The sequence below is a fragment of the Monodon monoceros genome, unplaced genomic scaffold (assembly GCF_005190385.1).
Source record: "Monodon monoceros isolate NGI ecotype Baffin Bay Population unplaced genomic scaffold, NGI_Narwhal_1 Super_Scaffold_21, whole genome shotgun sequence".
NCBI lineage: Eukaryota > Metazoa > Chordata > Mammalia > Artiodactyla > Monodontidae > Monodon > Monodon monoceros.
The window spans coordinates 172,599,106-172,616,651 of NW_021703778.1; the positions used below are offsets into that span (position 1 = coordinate 172,599,106).

The 17,546-nt window shown below is 42.6% G+C and overlaps 1 protein-coding gene across 2 annotated transcripts in view; it reads right to left on the minus strand.

The window, feature by feature from the left end:
* The window catches only part of PPP1R13B (protein phosphatase 1 regulatory subunit 13B), an 83,461-nt gene that overhangs the window by 11,985 nt on the left and 53,930 nt on the right, over positions 1-17,546 (minus strand). For both annotated transcript variants that reach the window (XM_029237015.1, XM_029237014.1), the window contains exons 5-8: positions 6,412-6,513; positions 4,050-4,224; positions 3,057-3,253; positions 780-920 (exon numbers count right to left, since the gene is read on the minus strand). In XM_029237015.1, coding sequence (XP_029092848.1) covers positions 780-920; positions 3,057-3,253; positions 4,050-4,224; positions 6,412-6,513 — 615 coding nt within the window. The remainder of the gene's footprint in view (positions 1-779; positions 921-3,056; positions 3,254-4,049; positions 4,225-6,411; positions 6,514-17,546) is intronic.

Below are 17,546 nucleotides of genomic sequence, written 5' to 3' on the forward strand. Positions count from 1 at the left end.
TACACAGAAGTTACAAAAGGAATGAGGTAATAATGACCTGGAAAGATACCCATATTGCAGTTCAAAAAAAAAAAAAAAAGACTAGGTACAGAACAGTGTGAATGATATAATTCCTACAATTCCATTTTCAATTAAAAATTGAATACCTTTCTCTCTATATTAAGCAAAAGACTGGAACCATTAATAACTATCATCCCTGGAGAATGAGAAGGATGGAAGGGACTTCCACATTTTCCTTTAAATATTTCTGCACTGTTTTAACTTTCTTCCAATGAGTATTTACTACCTTTGAAATTCAAAATACCAAATAAAGATTTTTAAAAAGCCCTAACTCCTTATATAGCACTTTTCTCAAGAGTTTACAAAGTCTTTCCACATGGGTTATTTCTCAGAATCCTTATAGGAATTCTCAGTTCACAGCAAGGACACGAGGCTACACAAGGTCAAGGAATTTATGCACATGGCGCAGCTTAAAATGGCTGCTGCAACTCCAGCGCCAAAGCTTCCCCCCAGTGGAAAGGAGACAGAGCGGCCTGGGGAGAATGAATGGTGAGGAGCTGCGCACCGGGCGGTTTTGATCCATACATACACCAGGAAACAACTGTGTCTTTGGGAACATGAACTTTCTTCTACTGTCACTTTTTATGGTTTATGGCCAATTTATGTTTATCAGCTATGGCAAATGGGGGGAGCAGATGGCATTACGGTGAAGAGGTACACTTTGGGGATGAGCCATTTTCAGTAGTTTATCTCACAGAAATATTTTCTTTTTCACATGCCTGAATTTTTTTCCCATAAAGACGTTCACGCAGTTCGTTGATCCGCTTGTCCATCACGGCCACCTCCATGTTGCGCTTATTCAAGAGCTCCTTCTGCTGCTGGAGCTTTGAATTCTGCTCCTGGTTGAGCTGATTACGAATCTGCAAAATAGAAAACACAACATTCATGATTTGTATTAACTAAATAGTCAAGTTCTCATTGTTAGGGGGATTAAAAAAAGAAGAAAAAAGCAACATTTAGTTCTTATGTGTATTTACATACAGGCATCGTCCCCTGTATGCTAAATATTTTACAGGTACAGCACAGATGAAGCCGGAACATATTTCTTAGGGAACAAAAAAAGAGCAAATAGCTGCAAATGTGTCTTCTTCAAAGCATACGGAATGACTAGTACCAGTAATGACTGTGGGACACCATGCCTGTGGTCCTAGGGAACGGGGGTGGGTGGGTTCAGTGACATAAGGAGGGGTATCTGTTCTGCCCCACACAGTCCATTGAATGTGGCAGCAGGAAACCCAAGGATGGCCAAATCACCAAACGGAATGTTCTTATATCATTTTAATGGGTTATAACAAGCACTTTTAAAAAATGAAATAGAGAACAGAAAACATCAGAGTGCACTGCACACAGAAGGTTAAGTCTTGTCTTGCTAAACTCTTTCAGATGCACACATGTACTAGCACATACATACTGGCATATGTGTATAGACAGGAGGTAACATGTACTTTATAACCTAGATTGCAGTCAAAAAATTGGAAATATATATAAATAAATGTACTACAGTCATCACACTTTACCAAAAAAAAATCCTTAAAAAACCCTGCACTTGCATGAGGGAGGGGATATGAGGACATATGTATACGTATAGCTGATTCACTTTGTTATATAGCAGAAACACAACAATGTAAAGCAATTATACTCCAATAAAGATGTTAAAAAAAAAAGAAAAACCCTGCACTTTTAACAACTGCTTAAAAATATAAAAAGTAATAAATTTTTATAACACTTTGTTTCTATGCATTTACATTACAGAACTTAATGGCAACAAGTGAGTTTACTCTCTGTAATTAAAAATCTGCATTTCGTAAAATGATATAATACTTTTTCTAGCAAGTACTAATATAACTGCAAAACTTGTATCTGGCTTGAAAAATCACCTGCTGGGGACTTCCCTGGTGGTCCAGTGGGTACGACTCCACACTCCCAGTGCAGGGGGCCCAGGTTCAATCCCTGGTCAGGGAACTAGATCCTGCATGCCATAACCAAGAGTCTGCATGCCGCAACTAAAGATCCTGCGTGCCGCAACTAAGACCTGGCTCAGCCTAAATAAATAAATAAATATTTTTAAAAAATCAACTGCTGAATGACAGTTTCTGAGAAATGGGAATCTTGAGGGTTGTTATGATTGTGTCCTCCCAAAATTCATATGTGGAAGCCCTAATCCCCAATGTGATAGTATTTGGAGATGGGGCCCTTGGGAGGTAATTAGGCTTAGATGAGGTCGTGAGGGTGGGGCCTTCATGATGGGGTTAGTGTCCTAGTAAGAGGAGGAAGAGAGATCAGAGCATGTGCGGACACAACAAGAAGGCAGCCAGGAAGTGGACCCTCACCATGAACTGATCTTGGACTTCCAGCCTCCAGAACTGTGAGACATAAATGTCTGTTGCTTTAAGGCAGCCCAAGCTGACTAAGACAAGGATTTAACAAATAAGCATCTATCTTGTCAAAACACAGTTTACACAGAGGCCTTAAGTATTATCTAAAGCTTAATTCTTTACCAGTTCATCATATTGCCAATTAAATTCATACTGAAATTTCTGTACCGAAAACATGCTAAGTGAAAGAAGCAAGTCACAAAGAACTACAACTGCATGATTCCATTCATATGAAATTTCTGGAATAGGCAAATCCATAGCGATGGAAAGTAGAGTCATGGTTGCTTAGGGCTAGAGGGATAGGGGGTTGTGGGGTGATGGCTAAAAGGTGTCTTTTGGGGGTGATGAAGATATTCTAAAATCAACTGTGGTGGCGTATACAGAACTCTGTGAAGATACTGAAAACCACTTAATTGTATGCTTTAAATGGGTGAATCGTATGCTATGTGAATTATGTCTCAAAGCTGTTTAAAAAATTATTTTGTACTGAATACATTTTGTGCCTACTGTTAAATTAGAATCCATTAATTTGTTTCCAGTTCCTGAGGTTTCCACACTGAAAGAAAACTCAAAAGATAAGGAAGTTTTAATAGAATCATTCCTCAGACCCAGGTGAGTTACCTGTAGCTCTTGGTACAGTCTTTTCAGCTCCACTGCTGCTGGTCCTGTCAGCTTGCCATTGTAAGACTGGAACCCATTCAGTTTTCCCTTCTTTAAATCTTCCAATTGCTGACTGAGCTGATCAACTCTTAAAATTGCAGTCTGTACTTCTTGCTTCTTTTCCTGGAACATGGCACTGAACCTTTCTATTTCGGCAGCTATAATTTCCCACCAATTAGGAAAAAAAAAAACATAATTTAGTTGATATTCCTTTTTTCATAGTATTTTGCTATTTTTATTTTGTGATTTCTTCATTTCTATCCATTTAACTCAACTTTAGCATCATCTAGTGCCAGACCTTGGAGAGAAAGTTGTAATATCCATAATCCAAAACACACTTCAACAAGCCTTTGGAGCACATAATGTGACCGCTCATATGACAAACAATTAATTTGCACTAATTATTGAATATTTTTAAATTAGGGCAATCTGTCCAAAAGCTATCTTGGTCAAGCCACTTAGGAATCTCAAGGCACCAAAGAGACCAAAGGCTCTGTGAGGGCAGGACCATCCAAATCTATCTTGCTTATTCTGTAACATAAAGTAGGTACTAACAGAATTGACTGATGAAGTAACAATCCACGCACACAGAAATAAAAAGTGAGCATTTGTATGCTTTATCTTAATACACAGATAAAATTTATGCTGTTCAATTAAAACAGACCCTCATGATGAGTTGAGTCTTAAGAGTACCCTAGCCCCAGTCCAAAGGGCGGCTGCAACCAAGGTAACAAAAGGATCTCTCTACTACACTGCTAAAGCTGCAGAAGATTTTCTAAAATCTCTTAATCTAACCAATCCATCCAGTTAGATGCAGATGACAGAGCAAAGCTTTAGTGCTTTTCTACAGCAAGATCTGACATCAGCTTGTGACTGAGAGCATCTGGAAGCTGGCCTCTGTCTCACGTCATCTACGCCTGCTGAGTGTGGGTGCCAGTGGGCCGCGGCACGTACACAGATTGCCATTCATGATTTTGCTGTAGTCTACTTGTCCTCTCATGGCACGGATCTTCTTCAGTTTATTTTCCTGGGCTTCAACTCTTTCTTTCAATTTCTGAAGCTTTTCATTTTCAGAAATAGACTGCTGCTGACGGTGCTCCTGTTGCTTTAGAAAATGTAAACGCTGTTCCTATTGAGAGAGGAAAATAGCTAACTTTGAAAACTGAAACATACAGTAACTTTTGTACACTAAAAAAAGTTTAAGTGGATCCCTCAGTATCTCCTATCTTAATGAATGTTACAGAAATGCCAGCCACGCTTTCACCTCCATCCTGTGTGTGAAGCCCCAGCAGCCTAAGCTTCCTGCCGCCAGTACCAGGTTTCCTGCTGCTACAAAGCGGCTTTCAAGGGTCCCTTATATTAACCTCCTAAAGGAAATGAGCACTGAGTAGCAGAGGATTTTATATTGAAAAGAGATAAGGTGAGCAGTAAGGAGATGAACCTCTAATCTGCTAAGTGACAGGAACCTTTGAGGAAGGGTTTGTTTTCTCTAGGATTAGTTCCTTCAAAAGTAATCAAACATTTTATAGTCAGACAAGAACAGGACAGTCCTACAGTAAAAATATATGCGATACTCTTCAATAGTTTTTTTCCCTACTCATGTGAAAGCACACCTTAAGGGTAACAGTCAATATTATTCATGGTCCCATCTGTATGCATAAAACATACTTAAGAAGAGGCTTAAGTGTGACTGTGTAGGCGTTACACACTGCACACTAAGGGAAGGGAATATGTGCTTCAATATGGAAAGATCAGCATTAACTTGTGAATTACACTGCTGAAAATATCTAAGATTTTTTAAAAATAGCAATACTCTTGGATCAATATTTGGAAAGAAAATAAAAAGTAGAATTAGAAAATTTTATAATGACATAATACCACGTACATTTCATCTTAGAAATGGAATGAAAATACTTTCCAATTACTTTTAATTGTTCTTTATTCTTGTAAATCCAATAAACTTTGTAAGACAACTTTTAAAAACAAGTCCAACTTAAACTATTATTTATATAAAAGTGGACAGAATCACATGGTCATTCAATAAATGATAAAAAATTGAACTGGACATTTGGTTCTTAAGAAAATCTCTCTACAGAGCAAGCATGAAAAACCTAGGTAGTGGCGTTAACATGTTCTCGCTACAGCAGTTTCAGAACATTTACGATCATTAGAACATGAAATCATTTTCAGCAGGCATGGGTGATAGGTCTGATTTTTTAGTCCAAGACTAAACCATTATTTAGAAAAGTTTTGAAAGCAAGCAGGATCCTGTGGGGCCGTCCCAGGTACAAAAGCCTTTTCTGCGCCCCCATTTCTGGTTTGTAGGGAAAAGGCTTCAGACTCCTATGCCTTCCCTAAGCCCTAAAAGGCAGATTCAGTTACTAACCAGGGAAGTTAAGAGAATGCAGGAACCAAGCAGGAGCAGTCAGGAAACAACAGGGTCCTGGGCTCCTCCTCCAGGGACACACAGAACGATATACCCTTGAGCTCTTCTGCAGGAACTAAGGCCCCCACCCAGGTGGAGGATGCTAACTCCACGCTGAGCACAGACTCCGGAACACCAGACTGTTCCCTCACCACCAACGAATCAGAAGAAAGCCACACACCCTGCAGCCCTCCCCTAATTTTTGCCTATAAAAATGCTTCCCTGAGAACCACCAGGGAATTCAAATTTTTTGAGCATGAGCCACCCGTTTTCCTCACTTGGCCCTGCAATAAACCTTTCTCTTTTCCAAACTCCAACATTTCTGTTTTGGTCTGTTTGGCCTCACTGCGGGTCGGCAACAGTTTCAAATGCTACGACAGAGTTCCAACAACAAATCTAGTACTCAGTGTAAGTAATGAGTGCTGATGATGCCGTGCACCAAAATAAACCAGACAAATCCCTTGTAGGGGGGGATAAAGGGAAGCCACTGTCTTGGGGGCCCAGGGCCAGTGTCTTATCACAGGTCATTGGCTTCCTCTAGAACACTAATGCCAACTACATCAGCCGAGAACACATCCAGAGGGAAAAGGAGGGGACAATGGAAAGCATCCTTTCTTTCCCAATTTTATCTACAATTGGGTAAGGCCAACTGTTTCCTGTCCCGGGGGGTTGTGTGTGCAAGTCAAGGGTCAGATGCTCTTGTTCTGATACTTTCCCAACTTCAAGAAGCTACAGTATGCACTTATGATTACAGAAGAGATAATTAAGAAAGATACTGTGTTTAACACTGTGGCGGCACGGTCCTACTTGCAGGGGTTAGCCAGGTAATCTAAAGTGATGCCGAAGGACACACTTGTTGAACATTTCCCCACCGCTGCTTTAATAACTTACCTTGGCAACCAACATTTGCTGCTGGTTTTCAATTTGCTGTTGTTGCCTAGCTGCCATATCTTGGAGTTCTGAGAGGGTAAGTTCGACACGTGGATTTCCAATCTGCAGGGAACAAAACAAACTCAGACTGGAATGTATGTTTATCTGCATAATCATTTTCTCTAGTGTCAAAATGCACACACATCAAGATTTCTAAATAGGTTCCCTAGAAGCTAAGAGAAGATAAATAAGTTTACTTTCTCATAAGAACTTTTCCTCCTAATTGCTGACTGCTTCTATTAAATTTATTTGAGTAAACTGGGATGTCAAATGTTTAAGGATAAACAACGTAAAAAATAAATGTGAAGGGCTTCCCTGGTGGCGCAGTGGTTGAGAGTCCGCCTGCCGATGCAGGGGACATGGGTTCGTGCCCTGGTCCGGGAAGATCCCACATGCCGCGGAGCGGCTGGGCCCGTGAGCCATGGCCACTGAGCCTGCGCTCCGCAACGGGAGAGGCCACAACAGTGAGAGGCCCGCGTACCGCAAAAAAAAAAAAAAAAAAAAAAAATGTGTAGGTGACACCTTAAGGACAAATGTCATTTCACTGCCACCTGGTCTCAAGAAGCTGAAATACATAGAAGATTCTAATATACAAATATCTCATTAAAAACACCATAGGTATGGCCTACACCAAAGACTAACCCATTATTGACAGAGAATTATCTAATCTATGTGAAATAAATACAAGAAGGTAACACGTCTGGAGGAGTGGCAACCAATGGAATTGGAAAGCATGTCCCCATTCTCTGTTAATGATACATAATTACATCAAGCATTTTTATTATGTTCATCATGAACCTTGCACTGAAGTAATTACTTTCCATTTATGAACTCATTTAAGCCTCAAAATGACACTCTCAGGTAGGTATCATTATATCCCCGGTCTACAGATGAGAAAATGAAGCAGAGAGTTCAAACTGTGCCACAGGTCAGGCAGTTTGCACGGACAGAGCAGGATGCAGAGGCTTACCGTTGACCATCTCATACAGCACAGTCTTTACTAAGCATGCGCTACTACGCTAGACGTGACACATGCACTGTATCACACAATCTTCATAACAAACCTCTGTGTCAGGCAGATGAGCCCCACAATGGGCAGGAATCCCAGGAGAAAGGTGAAGGGACGTGGCTAAGGGCACAGAGCTGACAAAGGGACAGAGCTGCAATTCTAGCCACGTCTGTCTTCCTCCCACCTCCTCCAGCCCGGCTGTGCTAACCACACAGGTGCACAGCCCCTCCTCAGAGCTCCACTTTCTACCTCTAGGCTCAAGTTCAGTCTCAGAGTCCCTCCTACCTCCCTTGCGCCCTCTTGTAATTCTTCACAGGGGTACCCACCCCTGTTCCTCTGGCTCCAGTCCTCCCCAAATCGTGTGGTGTTCAAGCCCATTCTGGACTCTTGGAAAATGGAATCAGGATCTGTTCACCGGTCTTAACTGGACCACGTTTATCTAACATCCCGAGAAGGTAATATGGAGCAAGCCCCTTTTCAAAACTAGATATTGTAAACTGCCAAGTTACAGAAACTTCATTTGAAAAGAGATTGGTTCGTTCTCCAGAAATGCCTGGCAGGACTGTCACAATGCCCCAAATTTCTGCTTTAATACTAATAAAGGATTCTAATTTCTACCTATTGAGATTTTCCAATCACCACAACAAAAGGTATTTTTAAAACTTTCAGAACTTTACTCCTTAAACATATTTTTCACCAGAGATAAACGAAGTTCATGCAACAAATCTTTCAATTCACATTAATTTCATAATTTTACAACTTGAAGAAAAAACAAAAACCTGTCTCTTTGGTCTCCCCTCCACACCAATGGCTTAGAATAACAATGAAAAGAGGACAGAGGAGAAGTTTAACTGTTTGATATTCTGATATTCATACTCGTGAACAAGAGCGAGCTCTTTTTATGTGTTGTGTCATATGTGTATTTCTAACTATAAGACTAAGATATACTCTGTTGTCATAATTCAGGTATTATATCTTATGTATATACTCATATATATTGTAATTTAATAAAAGTTTATTGACACAGATATCACAAACTGTATAAATCATAGTGTTCAGCTCAGTGAATTATTTCAAAGTGAACACACCTGTGTAATATAACTGTATTTTAAACGGGTTATAAAAACACAAGCCACCATAAATTTGTAAGTCAACAGATATGCAACATTTTACACTTTAGTACATATTCCCTAATTTGTTCAATGTGAAAATTTAGAAGAAAGCACCTTTTCAGAGTTTTTTAAGAAAACAAAAACCTTTGATGTAAATTCTATCCTTTTATGACAGGCCTATCAGTATGCATTCTCTCCTTGTAAACTAAAACCCATAGGAACAATTTAAAGCTCTCCATATGAACTCAATTTATTCAGACAAACCAATGACCTAATTCCTTGCTTATTTCTTCTCATTGCATCTAATAAGAAGAAATCAAATCCTGTTCACATGGGCACATCGCGGTCCCTCATTATGGTAGTTATCTGATGAGTTCAACTCCAGGTCACAGGGAGGACAAGTCACTTCCACGACTAGTAAAACTAGTGGAAAAGTTCTCTCGGTCACAGCCCAACAGGCTTCTAAAATACAGGCCCAGAGAAAGGAAACAGCTCCCCAGCCTTGCACCTGCTGCACCATCCTCCCAGTTGGACTGCTGCCTGGGGCCCCAGGGCTCAGGGTCCCCTCTCCCGCCAACATTCTACCTGGATTCTGAATTCCAGGGCTGGTATTTATGTTCCCAGTGAACGCGGGTTCACTCTCCAGCCTGACACTGATGTCACCCATCTCCCACAACAAACAGAGCCCACCCCAGCCCAGGTATAACGGACTCCCCACCCACCCCTACCCCCAACAAGCTCAGAGAAGATCAGAAGCCTCTTGCCCCCGGCCTTCACTTATCTGGGCATATCATCCGCCGCTTTCTCCAAGCGTCTGCAAATCTACTTGAGGGAACAATGAATTAAGGGACATTATTCCTCTAACTTACAACACTTGTATTGCAATATATACAAAACTCTCACCTGACAGAAAACTTGTGCTGGCGTGCCCTGGCTAATGAGAGACTCTCCACAGGTCCCAGTGCATCCAACACCCACAGCGCCCAGCCCAGTGCATGGCCACAGGCTCCGATCAATGATTAACATTTCTTGAATGAATTTATAAGTTAATCAATATTTCCTCATCCTTCCACCACACCCTGATCACACACCTACAGAGACAGCATCTTCTCAAACTGAAAAGTCCAGACTTCTTTTCATCCTGTCTTCCTTCGGGGAGTCGACATGCTCCTCACCATTTTATCTCCCTCCCCAGATCTTTCCCCACACCTCGTGAACCCACATTTCCTCAGGCTCCTATCACCTCCCTTCTGACGATGTCCCCTAACTCCTGTCTGCCTGGAAAGGCTATAAGCAGCAGTAGTAAAGGAGCTTCGTAAAAGAAGAAACTAAGCCATGTGCTCAAGACCCCAGCAGGAGTCAGAGACAGAGGGGGGACCAGCACCAGGTATTCTCTATTTACACGACAGGGTGACTGTGAAGGGGTCAGGAGAACTGGGGCTTTTTTTTTTTTTTAAGTACTATACACATTTGATACCATGGTAATTCGTTTACCCTCGATATGCCAGATATAATCCCAGATACTGTAAGTAATAGGAAAGTAAAACGCAGTTTCTCCCTGTTTTCAATGAACCTCGATTCTGCTGAATGGGATAAGAACCTCACACGGGAAGCAATTAAGTTACCCATCAAATTCAACTATGAGGAGCAGAGCCTGAGCTCAGCTCTCCATACTTAAGAGTCTCATGTGAAATACAAAGAGCATTTTTCCAGCATAGCAGCAAGGACTTGAAGCATCACCATGCACTCCTGTAAAAGTGTGTTGTTCAGCCTGGCGCCCATCCTGGAAAGCCTGTGAGAAGCTCAGAAAAGCAGAACATTTCACAGCACCACACTCAGCTACCCTGGGTCCACTCATCATGAGAACTGTGGGTCTGAAAATAAAAAGTCCCTCTTAAAACCTCCTACCCCAAAACAATGAATCCAAATGAGAAGCTAAACCCTCTTTACATTATTGTTCCTGACTTTACAGAAATTCCTCATAAAAATATTATTTCACGAGCTTGGAAACAGATCCTCCAGCCCAGTCAAGCCCTGGATGACTGTGATCCTGGCCAACATCTTGATTACAACGTCATGAGAGACCCTGAACCACGCAGCCAAGCCCTGATTTCCTGACCCCTAGAAGCTATGTAAGATAATAAAATTTACTGTTTAAATATATATATACACACATATATATAATTTCACAACACTTATAATAAAAGAACACATGATTTTCTAATTTTTACGTTCCTAAATTTAAGATTAGCCACTTAAAAAAATTGATATGCATATATTCTAATCCATTTCAGATACAAAGTTTCAAAAACATCCATAGTGGTAATAAGTTAACAAAATGAAGTGACAACAGGCTACTTTAAGAAATACCCAGTGAAGTTTTTCACGTTTACTTTAATTGAGGCATAATTTACAGACCATAAATACGCCATTTAAAGTCTACTGCTGAATGAGTTCTGACCACTGCACATCACAGTGTAACCACCAGTCCAGTCAAGACAGAACATTTCCATCATCCCAGAAAGCTCCCCGCTGTGCTTCCCAGTCACCTCCACTCCCCCCGCCCCAAACCAGCCATCTGCAGGGGTGGTGCTGGCTGTGCCACGATCATCACTGAGTCCCGTGTCCTGGAGAAGTTCTCACAGACAGGGTCACTTCCTTGTGTTTGGCTTCTTTCATTCACCACAACGTTTTAGAGATTCATCCACGTTGTCACCTGTACCCGGAACTCGTTCCTTTCTGCTACGAGTAGTATTCAGTCACATGGATATAACAGTCTTTGTTACCCTGTCCATCTGCTGATGAGCGTTTGGGTTATTTCTACTTTCTAGCTATGAGGAATAAAGCCATCTTGAACATTCATGTACCAGTATTTACGTGGACAGACGTCCTGGCTTCTCTTGGGTAACTGAAGGGGAACGGGCTGATGGGTGGTCTGTGTGGTTAAGGGCTGGTTTAACTGACACAAACTGCCGAACTGCTCTCCAAAGTGAAGCGCTGTTTTACACTCCCACCAGCAATATATGAGAGTTCTAGCTTCTCCACATCCTTGTCAACATTTGGTGTTGTCAGGGTTTAAATTTTAATGATCCCCTTTTGAAATAAAATGCTAACCTCCTGTTGAAGAAAAAATTCCATATAAATGGTATTTTGATAATGAAAAGAAGTAAGCATAAAAATGTCCTTAATGAAGCTATCAACCCCAAACGCACGATGATCAGATTTTCAATAAATAAGCTAGCTAGGGACTTTCCTCGTGGCACAGTGGTTAAGAATCCACCTGCCAATGCAGGGGACACGGGTTCGAGCCCTGGTCCGCGAAGATCCCACATGCCATACAGCAACTAAGCCCATGCACCACAACTACTGAGCCTGCACTGTAGAGCCCGCGAGCCACAACTACTGCAGCCCATGTGCCTAGAGCCTGTGCTCCGCAACAAGAGAAGCCACTGCAATGAGAAGCCCGCGCACCACAACAAAGTGTAGCCCCCGCTCACCGCAACTAGAGAAAGCCCGCACACAGCAATGGAGACCCAACGCAGCCAATAAATAAACAAATAATCTAGCTAGATTTGCTGAAATTTAGATATAAAGGGGGGCTTATTTCCCAGGCTAATGTCTCATTTGTACTAATTATGTATATGAGTCATGACTCAGAAAGCTATCAAAATAAAGTATGTTTGACAAACAGGCTATCAGAACTAGATTTTTTAGATATTAAACAACTACAACTCACTTGATAGTTGTGGTTAAAAGCTTTAGATCACAAGTCAGTTGATAACATGGCTTTAGTCAAATGTATTTTTGTCTCCTCGGGTAATGTGTTTGATATATATTTTGAAACTGGTGTTAAAATAATTCAGTTATTAAAAATATATAATAAAGTTTCTAAAACAAACCATTGTAGACAATTATGCAATACACTCATCTTCCATCCTAAGCCTCTAATGATATGTTTTGTAGATTTTTAGTCTTCCCAAATATTAGTAAGAAGACTTAGCTTTATGTCCCATCTGAGGTACTACTGAAAACGTTCTGCCATCATGCACCGAATGTGTTTTTCCAATACGTGCCAAAACCATCGAAGACTGCACTTCTGTCTATGAAAACAAAAGGTTCATCACCTCGCACAGTATATGTTCAGTTAATGACTCTTCACTCTCACGGTTCCTAAAAAAATGACACCCTTTTCCAGACACCTTTTTTTGGTATAATGACATCCAAAAACACATTAAGCGGGCTTCCCTGGTGGCGCAGTGGCTGAGAGTCCGCCTGCCGATGCAGGGGACATGGGTTCATGTCCCGGTCCGGGAAGATCCCACATGCCACGGAGCGGCTGGGCCCGTGAGCCATGGCCGCTGGGCCTGCGCGTCTGGAGCCTGTGCTCCGCAGCGGGAGAGGCCACAACAGTGAGAGGCCCGCATACCGCAAAAATACCCAAAAAAAACCCCCAAAAAACACATTAAGTAAGTGCTCTATAAGAAGTGATATTGTGGCATTAGTTTCAAGCAAATCAACAGTCACCAATTTACTCACCCCAACTGCTCTGCATCAGAGAATAGGACGTGGCCCAACCCTAGAGCGAGTGTCACGGCTGGTGAGTCCCCACGTGTGCTCTGAGCACACGCGCCTGGTGAAGAGGCCGAGGGGCGTCTTCTTCAACCCTCTGCTCTACTGTGCACAGGGCCTCCCCCATCTGTTTTCAAGTGCTCTCTTGTTTAGCTTTTGTCACCCTAAAGATGCTTTCCTGTCCTATAACTTTAAGTTCAGTTTGAGTGCATTATCCCCAAAAGTTGAAAAATTGGTGAAGGAAATTATATAAAAGGAAGAATTTACATTTCAAAGTCATTACAAAGAAAAATTCTCTCGCATCCCTCTCCACCAACCACACCTACTGTGAAGCCTTCTCCTCCTTTCACAAATATGACACACTGTCATTGCATGACATTTCATGTCCCAACTGTATTCATGTGTTATTACTTCTATCATCATGACTTCAGCGTTCAACTCATATATTTTGTATCTGTGAAAACAGTTTGGGAATCAACAGTCCCCCTTTCTTTATTTCCCAGGCTGTGTGTCCGCTCTCTACTGCTGAGTAACGGATCACACCTAACCTTGGTATGAGCTTAAAACAGTACACATTCATCATGGCTCACAGCTTCTGTGGGTGAAGGATTCCCGGGCAGCATGACTGGTCGGTGCTGGCTAGAAATTCCTCCTGAGATGGAGTCAAATGTCAGGCAGGGCTGTGGCCGTTTTAAGGCCCGCAGGATCTGGTTCCAAGATGGCTCACACGCATGGCTACCAACTGCCGCTGGCTGCTGGTGGGGGGCCTCAGTTCTCCTCCAAGTGGGCCCCTTCTCAGAGCTGCCTGCTCCAGTGTCCTCGTGACACAGTGGCTGGTTTACCCTGGAGCAAGCAATCTGAGAGAGAGCTGGAGCAGCTATCTCCTTATGAACCAGCCTCAAAGTCACACAACCTCACCTTCCCCACATTCTGTTTGTTAGGAGCAAGTCACTAAGTCTTAGAGAGGAGGGAAATTAGGCTCCACCTTTGAAGGGAGGCATGTTAAAGAATTTGCAGACATATTTAAAAACCACCACATCCACTGACTGTGAAATCTCGTGAAGACTCTACAGACTTCTATCGTCCTATCATGTACTACTTAGAAGAGTCTGGCTGTTCCCAACAGCACTGTCACAATCCAAAGAAGAGAGCGTTTATGAGTATATGTTTAGGAGAGTAAGATAACAGGGCAATCAAGAGGTTTTAAATATAAATGCTGCTTTTCCCCTCAATGCCTAACGTACACTGCTTGGTAATCAATTAACAGTAAAGACTAGTGGATTCTGTCAGTAAACACCTATCTGCTAATGGGCCACCTTAGATGTCAGCTTTAATCCTGATATGCTGATTTTAACACTCAACCAAATAACTTCATCTTTGGTTATAAAACAGACAAGAATATAACTGTAATATTATTTGGGGAAAAAGTTAAGTTCCCCAAGCTTTCAAGTTTCTTCTTGTATTTAGTCTATATGGAGAACACAGCTAACCCACTGGTGAGCCTAGCCATCCACCCCTGGCCTCTCTCCAAAGGGGCTCTAGATCCAGAGTTCCCATGGCCAAACTCACATTTTTGTTTGTATGCCCTGCCAGCACTTCAACTTCCACATGTCTGAAACCAAACCCCTTCCTTTCCTTCCAACTCGGGCTTCCTCCCTAAACTCCAGACTTTCATCAATGGCTCTCGCACTGTCTCCACCCTGAGCCCACCTTGCCCACTGGAAGCTGCGGCTCAGCTCCTGATCTCTCTCACAGCTGTGTCTGCCGCCCCATTCCACAAGCAACCCTTCCCCACCTCCATATTTTTGCTCACATTCTTCCTTCTGTCCACAGTGCCTTTCTCCTACTTCCTAAACCCTTCCTTATCCTTGAAGATCTAGCGGCAACACCATCTGCTTCCTGAAGTTTTTCCCGATCATCTAAGGGTTCTTACACAGCTGTTCTGACGCTCAGGATCTGACATCACTTCCAGACATAGGACAGAACTCAGTATTTTTTAATGGATTCGAAATTCTAGAGGTTCAACAACATGTAAGGAGCGCTTGCTCAGACGTTCACATGTACTTGAGTTTACAGTTATCTCAGCTGATGGTGCGGAAACGCTGTGAAGGAAGATAAGCTGAGCTTAGGATGAGGAAGCTGAGCCTCTGTGCAGCTGCTGGCCGGCTCCCCAAGCTCCTGTGGTTGGGTCAGTATCCGTGTCAGGACCTTAACCTGGGTCTCCTGACAGCAAGCCAGACGCTCTTTCCATCGCACAGGTGGTATTGCCCTCATGTGTTTTTCTTACCAGGCTACAGCATAGGCACATCTGATTGCTCCTAACCAACAATCATTTATTGTATCAAAGGGTAGACACTCCATTAGACACCACTTATTATTAGTTTGAATCATATGAAAATGCTATTTCTGTAGATCAAAAAACGGTCAAAATCAATAATTTCATATGGTTCAATCTAACAGGAAAGGATTAATTCCACCCCCTGGGAAAAATGTAAAAGCTAAACATAACTTGATTCTAGCATATAATAATTAAAAAAATGAACTCTAGGTAACTCTAGGAAGAATGAACTCTAGGTAACTATTTTTGGAAGACTATGAGAAATGACAAAATAGACTAATGACACCTGCCTAGTGACACTGAAGGGCTTTCTGGAGGAAGGCAGGATGGTGAGCAGGCCTGCCTATCGCTGCTGCTATTATTCCAGAGGAAGTCATCTGTGGCTTTCTTGGGACAATTTCATGTAAGCAGATATAAATGAATTATAAGAGGGGAAGAACTAATTTTTTAAAAAATAAATTTTATTTATTTAATTTTGGCTGTGTTTGGTCTTCGCTGCTGCGTGCAGGCTTTCTCTAGTTGCGGCGAGCGAGGGCTACTCTTCGCTGTGGTGTGCGGGCTTCTCATTACGGTGGCTTCTCTTGTTGTGGAGCACAGGCTCTAGGCGTGAGGGCTTCGGTAGTTGTGGCACATGGGCTCAGTAATTGTGGCTCATGAGCTCTAGAGCACAGGCTCAGTAGTTGTGGCGCACGGGATTAGCTGCTCTGCAGCATGTGGGATCTTCCCGGACCAGGGCATGAACCTGTGTCCCCTATATTGGCAGGCGGATTCTTAACCACCGCGCCACCAGGAAAGTCCCGGAAGAACTAGTTTTAAAACCTCGTGTCTGATCATTTTTCTTGAAAGATGATTTTCAAGGAATTTCTTTTCTTGGAGGGTAATATTGTCCTCCTACAAATGTTTCTTTTAAGATTTCTATAAAGAAAGATCATTCTGTTAGCTAATAACTCCTCTTGTTTACATTAGTATCTCAAGTGACATTTTCTTTAAGTTGTAGTTTACAGATAACAGGATGCCTTTTGAGTTTATATCTCCATAACCTTGACATTTTTATTTTCAAATATTTTCTTTGGAAGTAATTCTCGCTGAGATTCAAGTAGCTGTGACTCTGCTGTAAAGTAGAGCTGGCAAAGCCTCATGAGGCTCCCTGCCTCCGGTCCCATTCCACCCTCCACCCAGACACACAAGCACACATGCTGGCACCCAGGGATCCTTCTGAGATACAGCTGACCCTGTCTTCCTCTTACTTAACCTCCTACAAGATATGTCCAGACTATGAGACCCCCGGGCGGGTTCTCCAGTTCTCTTCCCTCTTCATCATCACCCCACCTTCCTGTCCCCTGGCTCTGCTGTTACATTCTCTGCCGCCACACAGCCCCACGTCTTCCTCCCTATCTTTGCGGAAGCCTCTGGTCACCACCTCAGTAAAGCTAATCTGATCCTCCCTGTTATTGTGGTGCCTTGTCCTACTCTCATCACATTCCTCACACTGTGTTATAGTTTATCCGTTTTCACAGCTCTCTCCAAAAAACACCCATTCTTTCTCTGTGAAATCTGAGGCAGACTTCAAGTAGCCACCACCAAACACCTTGCATTGATAATGTCTTTGGTCTATCTAAAATAAAAATAAATTGGGGGCTTCTCTGGTGGCGCAGTGGTTGAGAGTCCACCTGCTGACACAGGGGACACGGGTTCGTGCCCCGGTCCGGGAGGATCCCGCATGCCGCGGAGCGGCTGGTCCCGTGAGCCATGGCCGCTGAGCCTGCGCATCCGGAGCCTGTGCTCTGCAACGGGAGAGGCCACAACAGTGAGAGGTCCGCGTACCGCAAATAAATAAATAAATTGGATACAGGGAACTACATTCAACATCTTTTTTTTGGCCGTGCCGTGCAGCTTGTGGGATCTTGGTTCCCCGACCAGGGATCGAACCTCGGCCCTCGGCAGTGAAAGAACCGAGTCTTAACCAATGGACCGCCAGGGAAGTCCCAATATCTTATAATAACCTGTGATGGAAAAGAATATGAAAAAGAATATATATGTGTGTGTATAACTGAATTACTTTGCTGAA